General features: G+C 36.9%; 1 protein-coding gene across 1 annotated transcript in view; it reads right to left on the bottom strand.

Annotated features, from left to right (window-relative positions):
* CAMKMT (calmodulin-lysine N-methyltransferase) overlaps window positions 1-12,730 on the bottom strand; it is a 205,299-nt gene that overhangs the window by 42,061 nt on the left and 150,508 nt on the right. Inside the window, exon 4 of the mRNA XM_021392754.1 lies at window positions 2,581-2,641. Coding sequence (XP_021248429.1) covers window positions 2,581-2,641 — 61 coding nt within the window. The remainder of the gene's footprint in view (window positions 1-2,580; window positions 2,642-12,730) is intronic.

The raw sequence follows: 12,730 nt of genomic DNA, 5'->3' as shown, positions 1-12,730 counted from the left end.
CAATTAGCACTTAAAACCGCAAGTGACCTACAAACAATACTGTTAGGGACAACGAAGGAACTGCAAACAGTTAAGCCACAGAAAACCAAACGAAGTTAGCTAGCATCAAGAGTCCGAGCTGAGGCCAAGCATAGGGTTGAATGGTCTAAAAGGTTGCTTTTAGCTCAGACCATAGAATGCAGTTATTAAGATGTGTGAGTGAAAAATAATTTGGTGCATACAGTGTGCCGGATGAGGGCTTGCAGGGGGAGCCGTAAAGAATGTACTCCACAGCCCCCGCCTGCCCCGGGAGGGAGGAGGGAGGGAGGAAGGGATGCTGAGCGAGCACCGAAACCGCGTGAGGCAGCGGCTAGGGCAAGGCAGGGCTTCAGTTTGGGAGCACAACGGCTTCACAGCTAAATCTATGGCAACTGCTACAGCTGCCAGAAGCGTTCCCACGGAAATAGTTCTGACAGGCAGAACGTGGAATTTCAGCTTGGCAGACTTTTTGGTGCTCCTTCTCCCCTAAAACACCCATGATTTAAAATCTATTTCTATATATCATTACCCCACTCACTCTAATCTGAGCATCTTGGATGCTACCTCAATACCAGAATACAGGCACCGATATTTTGTTCACTGAGGCCACTGGACTGTGCTGTATGACAACACACTAACGTTTGCTGTCTGGGTAGTATAGATTTATTTTACTGAGACAACAGATTTTTGTTGCAAAATGTCTGTCTTATTTAATGGAAATGAGAAGATGGACACAGTTTGGAGGAACAAACTGTACCTAAACCCAGTGAGAAAAAAAAAAAAAAGAAAGATTGTGGGAAGTTTGCAGTTTATGGTTTAGATAGAATAATTATAGGTTTTTCCTCACATGAATTTTGATTTTCTAAACCATATGTTATATGTATACCTATACATATACATAAGGTTATATGTTACAGTATTTACAAGGCACTCGTTTCATTTATCAAAATAAACAAAGTATCCATTGTGGGATTTTTGGTGCATTCTGAACTGAATTTGCATGTACATAATATACACACACACATTTACACATATAAATCACTCCTGTGTGAAGTTCCCATATTAGCAATATTTATTGACATTTATTAATGAGAATTAAAATAAGAAACCCCGCTCTGGTTGTGCTGCTCACAAGGCAGAACCCTAAGAACTCAGGAAGTGAAACTGTGACTTTCTCCATGGAAGCTGGAGTGATTACTGCAGGTTTGGTTACCCAAAAAAGGAAAACACACTTCAGTGACCAGCACAGTTAATTTTACTGCCAACAGTCTCTGAAAACAGAGTGTAATAACTGCTATGTGAGCTGGGACAGTAAAGTGCTAGAAGAATGGCACAACAGCAGCAGAAGTGAAGCAAAGAGGTGCCTTAGCTGCCTCCTCTGGTGGGGTAGGCGTCATTCAGGTGGCTGCTGGAGCAAAAATGAGGCTGGCTGTATAAACCAGGGCAAGCTTTAGTGCCAGATCTTGTCTATTGCTATAGGACAAGGGTAAATGGTTTCAAAAGAGGGAAGATTTAGATTGGATATAAGGAAAAAGTTCTTTACAATAAGGGTGGTGAAGCACTCGGACAGGTTGCCCAGAGAGGTGGTGGATACCCATCCCTGGAGACACTCAACATCAGGCTTGGGGGGGCTCTAAGCAACATGATTTAGCCGTAGGTGTCCCTGTTCATTGTAGAGGAGTTGGACTAGATGGCCTTCAAAGGGTCCCTTCCAACTCAAACGATTCTATGATCATTGACTTCAGTGTGGAGTCAGCAAACTGCAGTAATTAGCTCAGGTTTGGTGCAAAGGGCAAGGACTTATATACTGGAGCAGCTTAGTCCTCTCTAATTTCCCAACACCAGGTGCTCACAGAGTGGGATTTTGTATACTCCAACCTGGTTTGCTCATAGCCTTGCTCAGAACACAGTTTAGGCCTGCAAATACAGTGGTGTTACACCTCATTCATGCTCCTAGACAATGAAACTTAAAGAATTTCCAAGTGCAAAGCTCTGTATACTCAAGGGGGAGAAGGTGGATGCAGGACAGTTTTCTCTTTCAGCATTCCTACTGGCTGCTTGATACCTGTCTTCTACAGTTCAGAAAATATGAAAAACAAACAAACAAAATCAAACATACAAACCCGCAGGGTGTCTCAAAAATATTTCATAAAGCTTAAACAGAGGTGCAGATTCTTCCATCGCTATATGCAAGAATTATTATGCACTTTATCAGGTTGCATTTTGCTTGCTTTTACAACAGATGTCGATTTAAAGAATGTCTTTTATTTTTCCTGACCTTCACAATCAGTACTGATCGATTGGAGCTTCACTTTTGTTTCCCAAAAATCAAAGTGAAATAAAACGCCTTGAGTGGAAATCAAAAGTCTTTGACATATAGCGGAAAGCTTGCTGTGCAATATTAGTACCCAAAGGCAGCTCAGAATTCTTTGTTAAGAGCAACATGCTTTCACCTTGAACATTTTAAATTTAATCTGAAGACTTAAATCATAGCAATCTTTACCATGCAGATATAATAAAACTAACAGATTGGAAAATATCTTTTCATGTTCAGATCCATACCTGAATATTTCCTTGTGCTTTAGGCAGTAGTAAGCCAGTACTTCTTCAGATGGCCAGAGACCTATAAAACAAAAGATATTCACATTCTTAGAAGAGATCTTTCTTTGTCTAAAATAATTTTTGAATGTATCACCATTTGCAGACCTCTACCAACTGTTTCGTTTTTCAAACTTGCCACAATACCATGGAATAAAAAAAATACAATTTTTAATGGCAGACTTCTGATTCTAAGCACTGGAGCTGAATATTTCACAGCCTAAGAGAAAGATAAATTTACTTTATACAGATACAGTCCCATACACAAATATACATGCATACGAATATGTACTACTGTCAAGACTTTAAAAGTCATGTACACTTTAATTCTAAAAAAAAGAATGCTGACAATTGGTCATGCACATGAACATCAAACTGCCATTATCAGGCCAGATTCCAGGTCCACTTTGCCTTGTAGCCTGTATCTAACACAGGATAGGAGACTCCTTCATTAGTTATCCTCTGTAGTCGTATCATCTATGCCCAGTTCCTTTTCATTTTGCTTCTTTTCTCAGGGAGGGCTCTTAGTTTTTGTTAGGTCAGGCATCAGTCTGACCCTAAGGAACATGCTAAGGACGATCATGCAACTTGTGCAAGAACGCAGCGTAATTCCTCGTCATCTCTTGCGGAGTTAAATGGGATGGGTGGTGCCTGCGAGCACCAGGGGAGGAGCCAAGGGGGTCACAGGTATACGGGGTGGTCGCGTGTACGGGTGTAAGTAGCCTTGTTGTGCAGCATTAAATTGGCATTTCGGCGCTAGATACTGTGTATGTGTCCCATATGCCCCTGCACACAGAGGTGCGGACGGAAGGGAAGCCTTAGTACGTTGTCACAGACGACAATCTCTCCTCTCCTCCTTGGCAGGTATGTTGAGTCACAACTCTTAAGTTCTGTTTTATAGTCCCCAAAAGATTTTTGATTGTCCTCTGGACTTATGCAAATCTTCCTTGGCTACAATGGCTCACAGCAGTAAGCACCACAGTTTTACTGCACTGTATAAATAAACATCTCCTCTCTCTTGTTTTGCACTTTCCTCCCTGCCATTTGCATTTGAGGCCCTTCAGCTCCCACAAGGGAGCAGCCAGGAGCAACCACAGTTTTTTCACCTACTTCATCCTGTTTGCGACTTTGCAGGTTCCCAGAACAAAACTTGCAGTGGTCATTTCCAACCCTGTCACATACAGAGAGGCACCATGCTAGTTTACCCCCTCAACAACAGTCACTCACAAAACTCGTCATTACTTTGGGCCAGTTTCCCATCTAATAGGAACAATCTAACTGAAACACAGCAGCCATGGAGTGCGGAATGCAGTCCTGTAGGCCCAATGCTCTCCTGCAGGCATCTGTCTGCATTGCTGGAGGAGCCTAGGGAAAAGAGGCTCACATTCAGGCACTTGAGATAGGCTCCCAAATTTAAGGGAGGATGAATCAAAGGCATATGCAGCCAAATTACAGTTGTATGTGTTTTCCATCTGTCGTTGCTTAGCAATGAGAAAACATGCTTCATGTCTACCCACAGGTCAAAACTAGGGTTAGCCTCCCCCCACCACACACAGCATTACAAATTACTATGACAGAAGCCTGACTTAGTATTATAAACTGTAGACACTTCAGTGATTTCAGTAAACTTAAAAACAGACATTTGGGAGCATCCTTTAGAGGTTTCCGGACAGGCAAATTGAATTCCATGTAGCTTATCTTTAGACTATTTTTTGTAATTGTTTCTTCTCCAAAGACTTTAAAACATTCACAGCATATTTAGTGGAAGCAGAAGTTTAGGAGAAAAAATGTCTTCCTTTTAAATCACTTACAGCTTGATGGTAATCCTCAAATATATAATTCTTCCTGTCCACCCAGTACGAATTCTGAACTACCCTTACTCGCAGTGAAGAATGATAAAAATTTATGAATGTGTTGTCTGCATGCAAGTCAAGCAGAAGCTTAAACAGAATTTGGCCAAAACTTTGCATATGACTTTTGTATGACAAAGATATTATAGGTTAGAAAAAAACCAACACCACACAAAACCAGCAAAATAAACTGGACTGACAATTTGTATGTATGACAAAAACACTAAAGCACAGTTGTCATTTGTCCTGCTCCTTACTGGTTAGGCTGATGAGATTTTAAAAAATGTGCTATTTTGTTTGGATTGCTAAGGGTTAAAATAAAATATTCACACACGATTACCCATTCTTCAGTGAAACATACACTAAGAATTGTACAGGATTTTCCATCTCCCTTTTGAGCAATTCAATGCTTTTGAGCATTGCAATATGCTAAAATGACAGATTTTGCAATAAATATAATAACTGTTTAAATATTTTAGTGTACAACATAAAGAATGTTTCAGTTTGCAATGACTGGTGTATACTCAAGCAATAAAAGTGGTGTTTTTTAAAATATTTAGTGAAGACATGGCTAATTTAATACCATTTATAATACTACATATCTCACATTACACACACACAAAATAAAAAAAATAAACTTTTAGCCTGAGTGGATTTATCAAAATACTTGTCAAATGCAGCAAAATACTTCAACATCAGAGTTTTCAGTGCACTCAGTCAAATGTTTCTTGCTTTTCTGCAGTTATTACTGAAAGGGCACTTTAAATGGTGTCACTGAATCTTTTATGAGGGGTCACTGTTCTTTCCCCTGCTACCATTACAATGTTGATACTGGCTGAAACTGCAGGAATATCAGATAGCTCTGTGCTAAGAGAAGGGAAAAGCACCTGTGGAAAGACAGTGCTTTTCTTAAGGCTGGTAACGTACATGTCTCTTCCCCACTCCATAGGAAAGAAGGTATCACCTCAGCTGGCAGCTAAAGAAGCGGCAGTCAGAAGTTCCTTCACAAGCACTGGTCTCAAGTGTGGAAGCACACAGCACTTCCAGCTCAGCCAAGATGCCAACAGCAAGAATACCTGTGTTAATTTTAGTAAAAGGAAAAGCTTCTCGTGCTTGAACAGGTAGGTAAGCCTCTTTGCCTTCAAAACAAGAATAAGCTTAAAGATGCATGTGGAGGAGTTTGCATGCTGCCTTCTTCCCCTTCACTCTGACCTACATTTACCAATACAATGATCTACATTTTGAAGTATAAGATAGTTCTACTCTGTTAAAAATGCTCAGCTGTAATGCAGAAATGCAGCAATTCCTATGAGTTAAAAACTACCGCCAAGTTTTAAAAGCATAATTTGTTTCCTGCAAACACATACTGATATGCATATAAGTATTAAGTTCCCTGTGAAAATGTAATATAATAAATGTATTAATAATAATATACAATAATTATTTGATATTCAAAATAAAGTTGTTGTCAATTTGAATTGTGAATTTGATTATAAATACACAACACTGGATGAGTACCTATTTGCGTGTGCAATTACTTACACACAATGGTCAATTATTTACACTTGTACAGGCAAAAGAATATCAAAAGACCCCCAAATGGCATTTGAATCTAAAAGGCTATAAATATACTAAAAGACCTAGGCAGCAGGGCTACAGATCTCATTGTAAAAGGAAACAGAGCAAACCAAGAGTTTCATTTAGCAAAAATAAATGTTTCACACTATTTGCTGGCATTTTTGAAGATATTTATCGCCCTGAAAACTATGATGTGAAAACAGAAGAGAATTGCCAGAAAGCACTGGAATACTCATTGAAACAAACCAAAAATCTAATTTGTGTTGGAATTTAAATTATGGCTTCAAGAAGGATCGTGATGATGCCTTTACCTGTCTCAGCAGGTAACCTTTCACTGTTAGGATGAAGCAGGAGATCCATTGCTCCACAGTGTTTACTGTTCCATCTGTAAATGTGCCATAAAGTCCATGAAGTCTATACTTCCAAACAGCTTTGTGACAACACTGCAGTGGTAATGGTAGAAAAACACTAGCACTAAATAGTATCATGCAGGATGATGAAATGTTATGTATGCAGACACATTCAAAATGCATTTCTACACCACTTATCACCACATTAGAACATCTCACCACAAGAATGGATTTTACCTCACAAGAATTTGATGACACTGTGAATTTCTATTGTCCAAATTATTCAGATTAGGAACCACACCAAGAGACAGAGATAAAGTTACTTCAATACACTGAATGAAATTCTGGGAAGGTCAAGAAAAATGCCTGACTCACCCAAAATCCTTGAGATATGATTTAACCAAAAACAAAACAAAACAAAAAACCAAAAAATCCAACACAGTCAAACTTTTCTCACAGAGAAAAACACTTAAAAAAAAAAAGGCACAATAGTGCTAGGAACACATGAACCAGGATTCTTTAAGCCTGTTCTTCAAACCAAACTTCAGCTCACATGGACTAAATAACATATAGACTCCCTTCTTAAAATGCTTTGTGTAATCATCAGGTGAAGCATCGGTTCTCCAAAGTAATAAAAAAACTGTTAATTTTCCTGTTCTATTGCAGTCTACTACCATTTTAAAATGCTGAATTCTCTGTGAGATTACAGAAATTTTTGTTCTAAAAATGAACTATCCAATATTAAAATAATAATTACTGTTTCTCCTCTGTGGCTTTAACACAAATTTTAAAGAATGCCACCACACATTTGCATAGCAAATACTGAGATCTGAAGTAAACTTCTTAAAGTATGGCATATAATTAGAAGATGTTCAGCAATGATAAAGTGCTGAGAATTTTAAGACATTACCTTTTTAAAGAAGACATTTTTTTTTGGAGCCATTAGTTCTCTGCACTGCTTCATTGGTACAAAGAATTCACAGTAGCTGCTAATTACTTTAATTGGCATAGCGCAAGATTAGGGCAACTCTGCTCTACTTTCTGCCACTGCTATACATGGCAAACGAAGGCACAACTGGAGGTGACAGGTGAACCGTCCCTTGAAGCTCTGAGTAGAAGGTATAAAGCTGCCCTTCAAATGCTTCACTTGTACTAGAAGGTTAACGTTTTCTTCCAAGCCAAGCCAAATGGCAAGTTTTCTTTGTCACTTTTTCCTAGCACTTCACACAGCCACATGTAAAGATGTCTGAACTCAAAACATTATTTTATCGTTTATCTTTTACTTGCACTATCAAGCTGTGTGACATCAGCATATTAACTTGAAGTTTCAAGTAAATATTAACCCTTAAAAGCAAAGGCAATTTACATTGCTAAAGTCAACCATCTTCCCCAGATTAACATAAGCAAATACAACTTTCTCATATGTCCTAATTGTGGACTACTTGAAATCAGCACACATGCTTTAATATTCATCAAATCGGGAGGAAAAAAAAGCACTGTGGGCAAAGACATTAATAATGTCCCAAACCAAACAGCAACAATTTTATTGAGCAACAAAGGTTTACTGACTGTAGGAAACTATTTGTTATTCTTCATAATCAAGATATATTGTTGGTGGACAGCAGAAACTACTATTGTAGCACAGTTACCACTTTAATTTCACTGTATGAAAACTTGTTTTCTATTAATTATGCCTTATATTTTGGGCACACGGGAAGGCAAGTTTGACGATTTCCTTCTGGTTAGTTTTTTGTGCATCACCACCACCAAGCACAGCTGGAAGCATGGTACATCTGCTGGAGGTCTTAGAAAAGAGAAAGCAGGTAAAAATCAAGGTTCAACAGCACAGTGATTTGGAGAAAAGTTCAAAACAAGTCTCTAACCAATATTATAAACTCTTCTATTAATGAAGCACAAAAATTCAAGTGAAAGAAAAATCATGAAGTTGTGGATAGTACAATTAAGACTAAGAAAGAGGGGATGCATAGCATATGTCTGCCAAATATACCTTGCTAGTAATACATAGCATGATTGTCCTAATGTGGGTAACTGCTTGAGTAAAGATCCTGTAATTAATTGTATTGCTGTAGTTGTTTACGTTGCATGAATAGTTCTCAAAAATACTTCCAGCTCTCAGTTTTGTCAAACTCCAGATATCAAACACCTAATCAATGTAAAAAACTATCAAAAATGTTGGTCAGTATAGCCAAGCAGGATTTATTTTCACTCAGCGCACAAAATCTGACACAAATGAAAGGATAATCATCAATCCAGGTTACCTAAGAACCCACCTAAGGTGCATTTAGTTTGAAAAAATCCCAAACACACGTAACAAGGCACTACTACCATAAATGTTCAAGTTTTTAGCTGCCATAAAATGCATATATAGAAAAGTGAAAACCTTCCATAGAAAATGGCTTTTCATGGCTTATACTTCATACAATATGTAATGACAAGTGTTCAGTCACTTTAGACAAATGAAGAAATAAAGAGAATTGAAAGTGAGGAAAAAATTAAAAACACTAAAAAAAACCCCATTTTATTGAGTCTGCAGTACAGAGAAATCCAATTTTCAAACTTGTATTCTCATGTTTAAATTTATATCCATCCACAGCACAAGCAGACAAAAGAAGGGTCAGTTTCGCTAAATTAGTTGCACGTAGTGTGGACATAATTATAAAACTATTTTCCAACAGAGGTCAAAATTCAATCTGGGATTAGATTTTCAAGAGGAACTAGAGAACACTGTACCCTTCTGGACACTTGGCCACTTCAAGTATTAATGTAAGAGCTAACCTGATTTGAAAGTCCAGTTGTCTAATCTGAGACTCTGAATTCTGAAATTTATCCTAAGTGCATTTGCAAGTGAACAACTTCAGTGACAAACACATGCAGTGTAAATAAAAGTACTTAACAATCTTAGCAGTAGCACCTAACACCTTAGCCTTACTGCGCCTGGCACTAACACATGTGAAGAGGAACAATTTGTGACAGGGAGAACAACTAGCTTACTTTTCCACAGCAAGATTGCTATAAGTGAGTTTGAATAGGTACAAGAACACTAGAAGAAATAGAAGATAAAAAGAGAAATACATCTCACCATTTTTCTCTGTGCACATACATTTTATAGAAACTCCTGTCTCCCTTTCAATCTAAAACACAATTTACGATATTCAGATCATTGGAAAATATGTATAAGCACAGGCTGAGATCTTCAGCCCAGGCAAAATGGCCTCAGCACTGTATCTCTCACTTTCATTCTCATTATTATTCATGACTAGGAGGGAAACATGATGGTTTGCAATCTGCAAATTTCTTTTAGAGTGCGAAACTTAAGAGGCTCGGTGGAACTGATGTGGAAATACAGTTAGAAGTCAAAGCTGTAAATGTACACATATCTCTTCCATGAGAAAAACTGGTAAGCTGTACAAATCTACTTGTATGATTGTCTTTAACATCCTTTTCTCAAATGAATGAATTTGATTGTGTTGTGTGTGTTTTTTTTTTTACCTAGTTTTCAAATAGTTATTAAAAATTAAACAACACTGGAACAAACCTTTTGTGATTATAGCCTTCATTCTCTTGCAAAAAAAACCCTGGATCTATAAATTTATGTACTATTGTAGATGTAAATTACAAAATTTTACATTCAACTATATTAAAACATCTATTCCAAAAATGATTACCAGTTGTGAAAAGCAGACAGGCTTATCACTTGCTGTCAGTTGTTCATGTCTAGTTAAGCAATAATGTGCGAAAACTGCTCTTTTGTTTTGTGTAAGAATTTTGGCAATAGAAGAAATGAACACTCGTTTAATAAAAACTCAGGCTGCTTTTTGCTTTGATGGAGGAAGCAGCTGCCTGTTTTCATTTGCTGCAGAGCAGCAAAACCCATCAATATAATAAGCAGCTTAGATGCATCCATCCACAGCATCTGTAAGGATATAGGGCTATTCGCTCAAAACCAATCCTTGGTTTAATTTTAACAAAGATGTGTCTGACATATTTGAAAATGCATTATAATAGGGTTTTGAAATACTAGCATTTTCTCTTCTCTTTTTAAATACTTCTCACAGATTTTGAAAGGCAAGTATACATAGTGGAATGATAGAAATGATAAAACAAATATTACTACAGCAAACAGCAGAACTAGCCTAAAAATGCAAAGATGGATCATTAAGAGACGCCTTCAGGTTCCCAGACTCTCCTGCACCTTGAAAAGATAGAAAAACAGTATTTGAATATTTGCAGTGAAGGTTTTTTCACCATAGCCAAGAGCAGAGAAAGATGCTAGAAACCATAATCACAGAAAAAAAATGGCAAACATCATTAGACACAACTATATTTCCTGAGACACACTTTTCCTTCCCTCGTGTTTAGTTAAATGTATATATATTAATATGAATGCTAATTCCCAAGGATAGTTATCAAAATGTTTTATATTTTGACTTGAAAAAAACATAATTTTTAGTAAGTTTCAACGTTATGAGTTTGTCCTAGGTGACAACTCCTAATTGCAATTAAAAAAAAAAAAATAAGGATCGTTGTAGTTACCTATAGTTCATATGTAATTACAAAAAAGGGAAGAGACGGATAAAATACCATCTGAGATATAAATCATAAAACTCTATTTTCCCTCTAAAAATGTGATATGGCACATTTATATTATTAAAAATTCTTAAGACATTATTATTTTAGTGCTGTTCTGCTTTCTAAGACCTTTCTAAGCTGAGCTTTTAGATGATTTGCACATTAACTGAGAAGTCAGATAATTCTTAATCCTCCTCTTTTTCAGATCCAATAATGGATAAGGGAGCATCTTAGCATGATCAACTAGCAATCTTCCTAGCCTGAGTGGTAGTACACCTGAATTTAGGATTAGTCACTGGCTGTTCATAATATCTGATTTGAATGAGCACTCATTTGAGGAAATGTAGAAAAAGAATATTCAATGATATTTGAACTGAATCATTTAAATATGCCACACCAAATTTTGAGTACGTGGATATTTATTTGCTTCAAAATAAAAAGCTATTCTGAAAGGAAGATTTCAAAGAATTATGTCCAGATAAATAGTTGGTTATTTCAAATGAATAACTTTTTATGATCAGTATTCGCAGTGTCTTATAATCAATCTTACTTCAGTTGTAGCCTTGTACCCCTGCCTAGTCAACTATAATATACAGAATTCACTTCTGTCTATAGATGAAGTGAGGAACTGAGGAATTTATTTATTTATTTATCTATTTTAATGATATGTCACAGTTGGACAGGGTAACAAGCTACAGATAAACTCTAATTACTGTTTACCTTTCTCAAGTATTTGATACAGAACATGAAAGTTTGGGTAACTGATCTGTGTATTCTTACAGAGTTCTCAAGATAGGTAGTTTAAAGTGAAATTTATTTGGGCAATTTTTATTGCGTTTGGAATTGGTGTCTGAATGTTTGCTTTCTCATATTTGGGAGGGTCTATTTTATTAATTTATTTCACATCAAATTAAATAAATGAAAATGATACATCTGTGGTCCTAGTAGCTTCTAATTCATTATGTTTCTGCTTTATCAAACTGTCATTCTACTTAGTTCACCAAACCACTAGCAAAGCATCTGCTCTGTGCTGCCAGGGGTTATTAATTGTGTGCAAGTGGAAATAATAACTGTGTGCAGACTTCAGTTTGAAGGCTTTAGACCATCTCTAACAAAACTGTACTTGGAGCTTCATCAACTGGCAACCAATACATATCTCACATACTCTTAAATGAAATCATTAGGTCATGAGATTTCATGAGTCTTTATTCTTTCTCCGTAAATGTCTTCAAGTAGTCTTATGTACAATTTTTCTAAAGGTATACACTATTGATAATCATCCTGCATTAGGTGCCTCAAAGCTTACATTACTAAACCTTAGCCTTGTTATCATCTCTTACATTGAATTTGGGTGGTAAAGAGCTTTTTTCTTGAGTTCACTGCAAAAGGATGAATCACTTTCAGACATCTCATCTATTTGCAGACACACATACATCTACATTCCATGTGAATTCAGACTGTGCTAAAGCAAATGTTATTTATAATGAGGGGAAATATATAAAGTTTTTCTGAAAGGTCAAATAAGCACAAAGATCTTTACAGATCCTTCCAAATCAGGTTTGACATAGATTTATAGATCATTACAAGAGAACTTACACTGCTCTTGTTTATGACTGGTTTTTGCCTGAACAAGTTTCAATAGCCAATGCTGTTGATGTGACACATTTCATTAGCACTAAATACAATGGGCCAGATCATGAGCTGGTATTATGCAGTGTAACTTCATTGACAATTAAGCTATGGCAA

The sequence above is a fragment of the Numida meleagris genome, chromosome 3 (assembly GCF_002078875.1).
Source record: "Numida meleagris isolate 19003 breed g44 Domestic line chromosome 3, NumMel1.0, whole genome shotgun sequence".
In the NCBI taxonomy this organism is placed as follows: Eukaryota; Metazoa; Chordata; class Aves; order Galliformes; family Numididae; genus Numida; species Numida meleagris.
The sequence above is the reverse complement of the archived record's forward strand: the minus strand, read 5'-3'. Positions and strand labels throughout refer to the sequence as shown.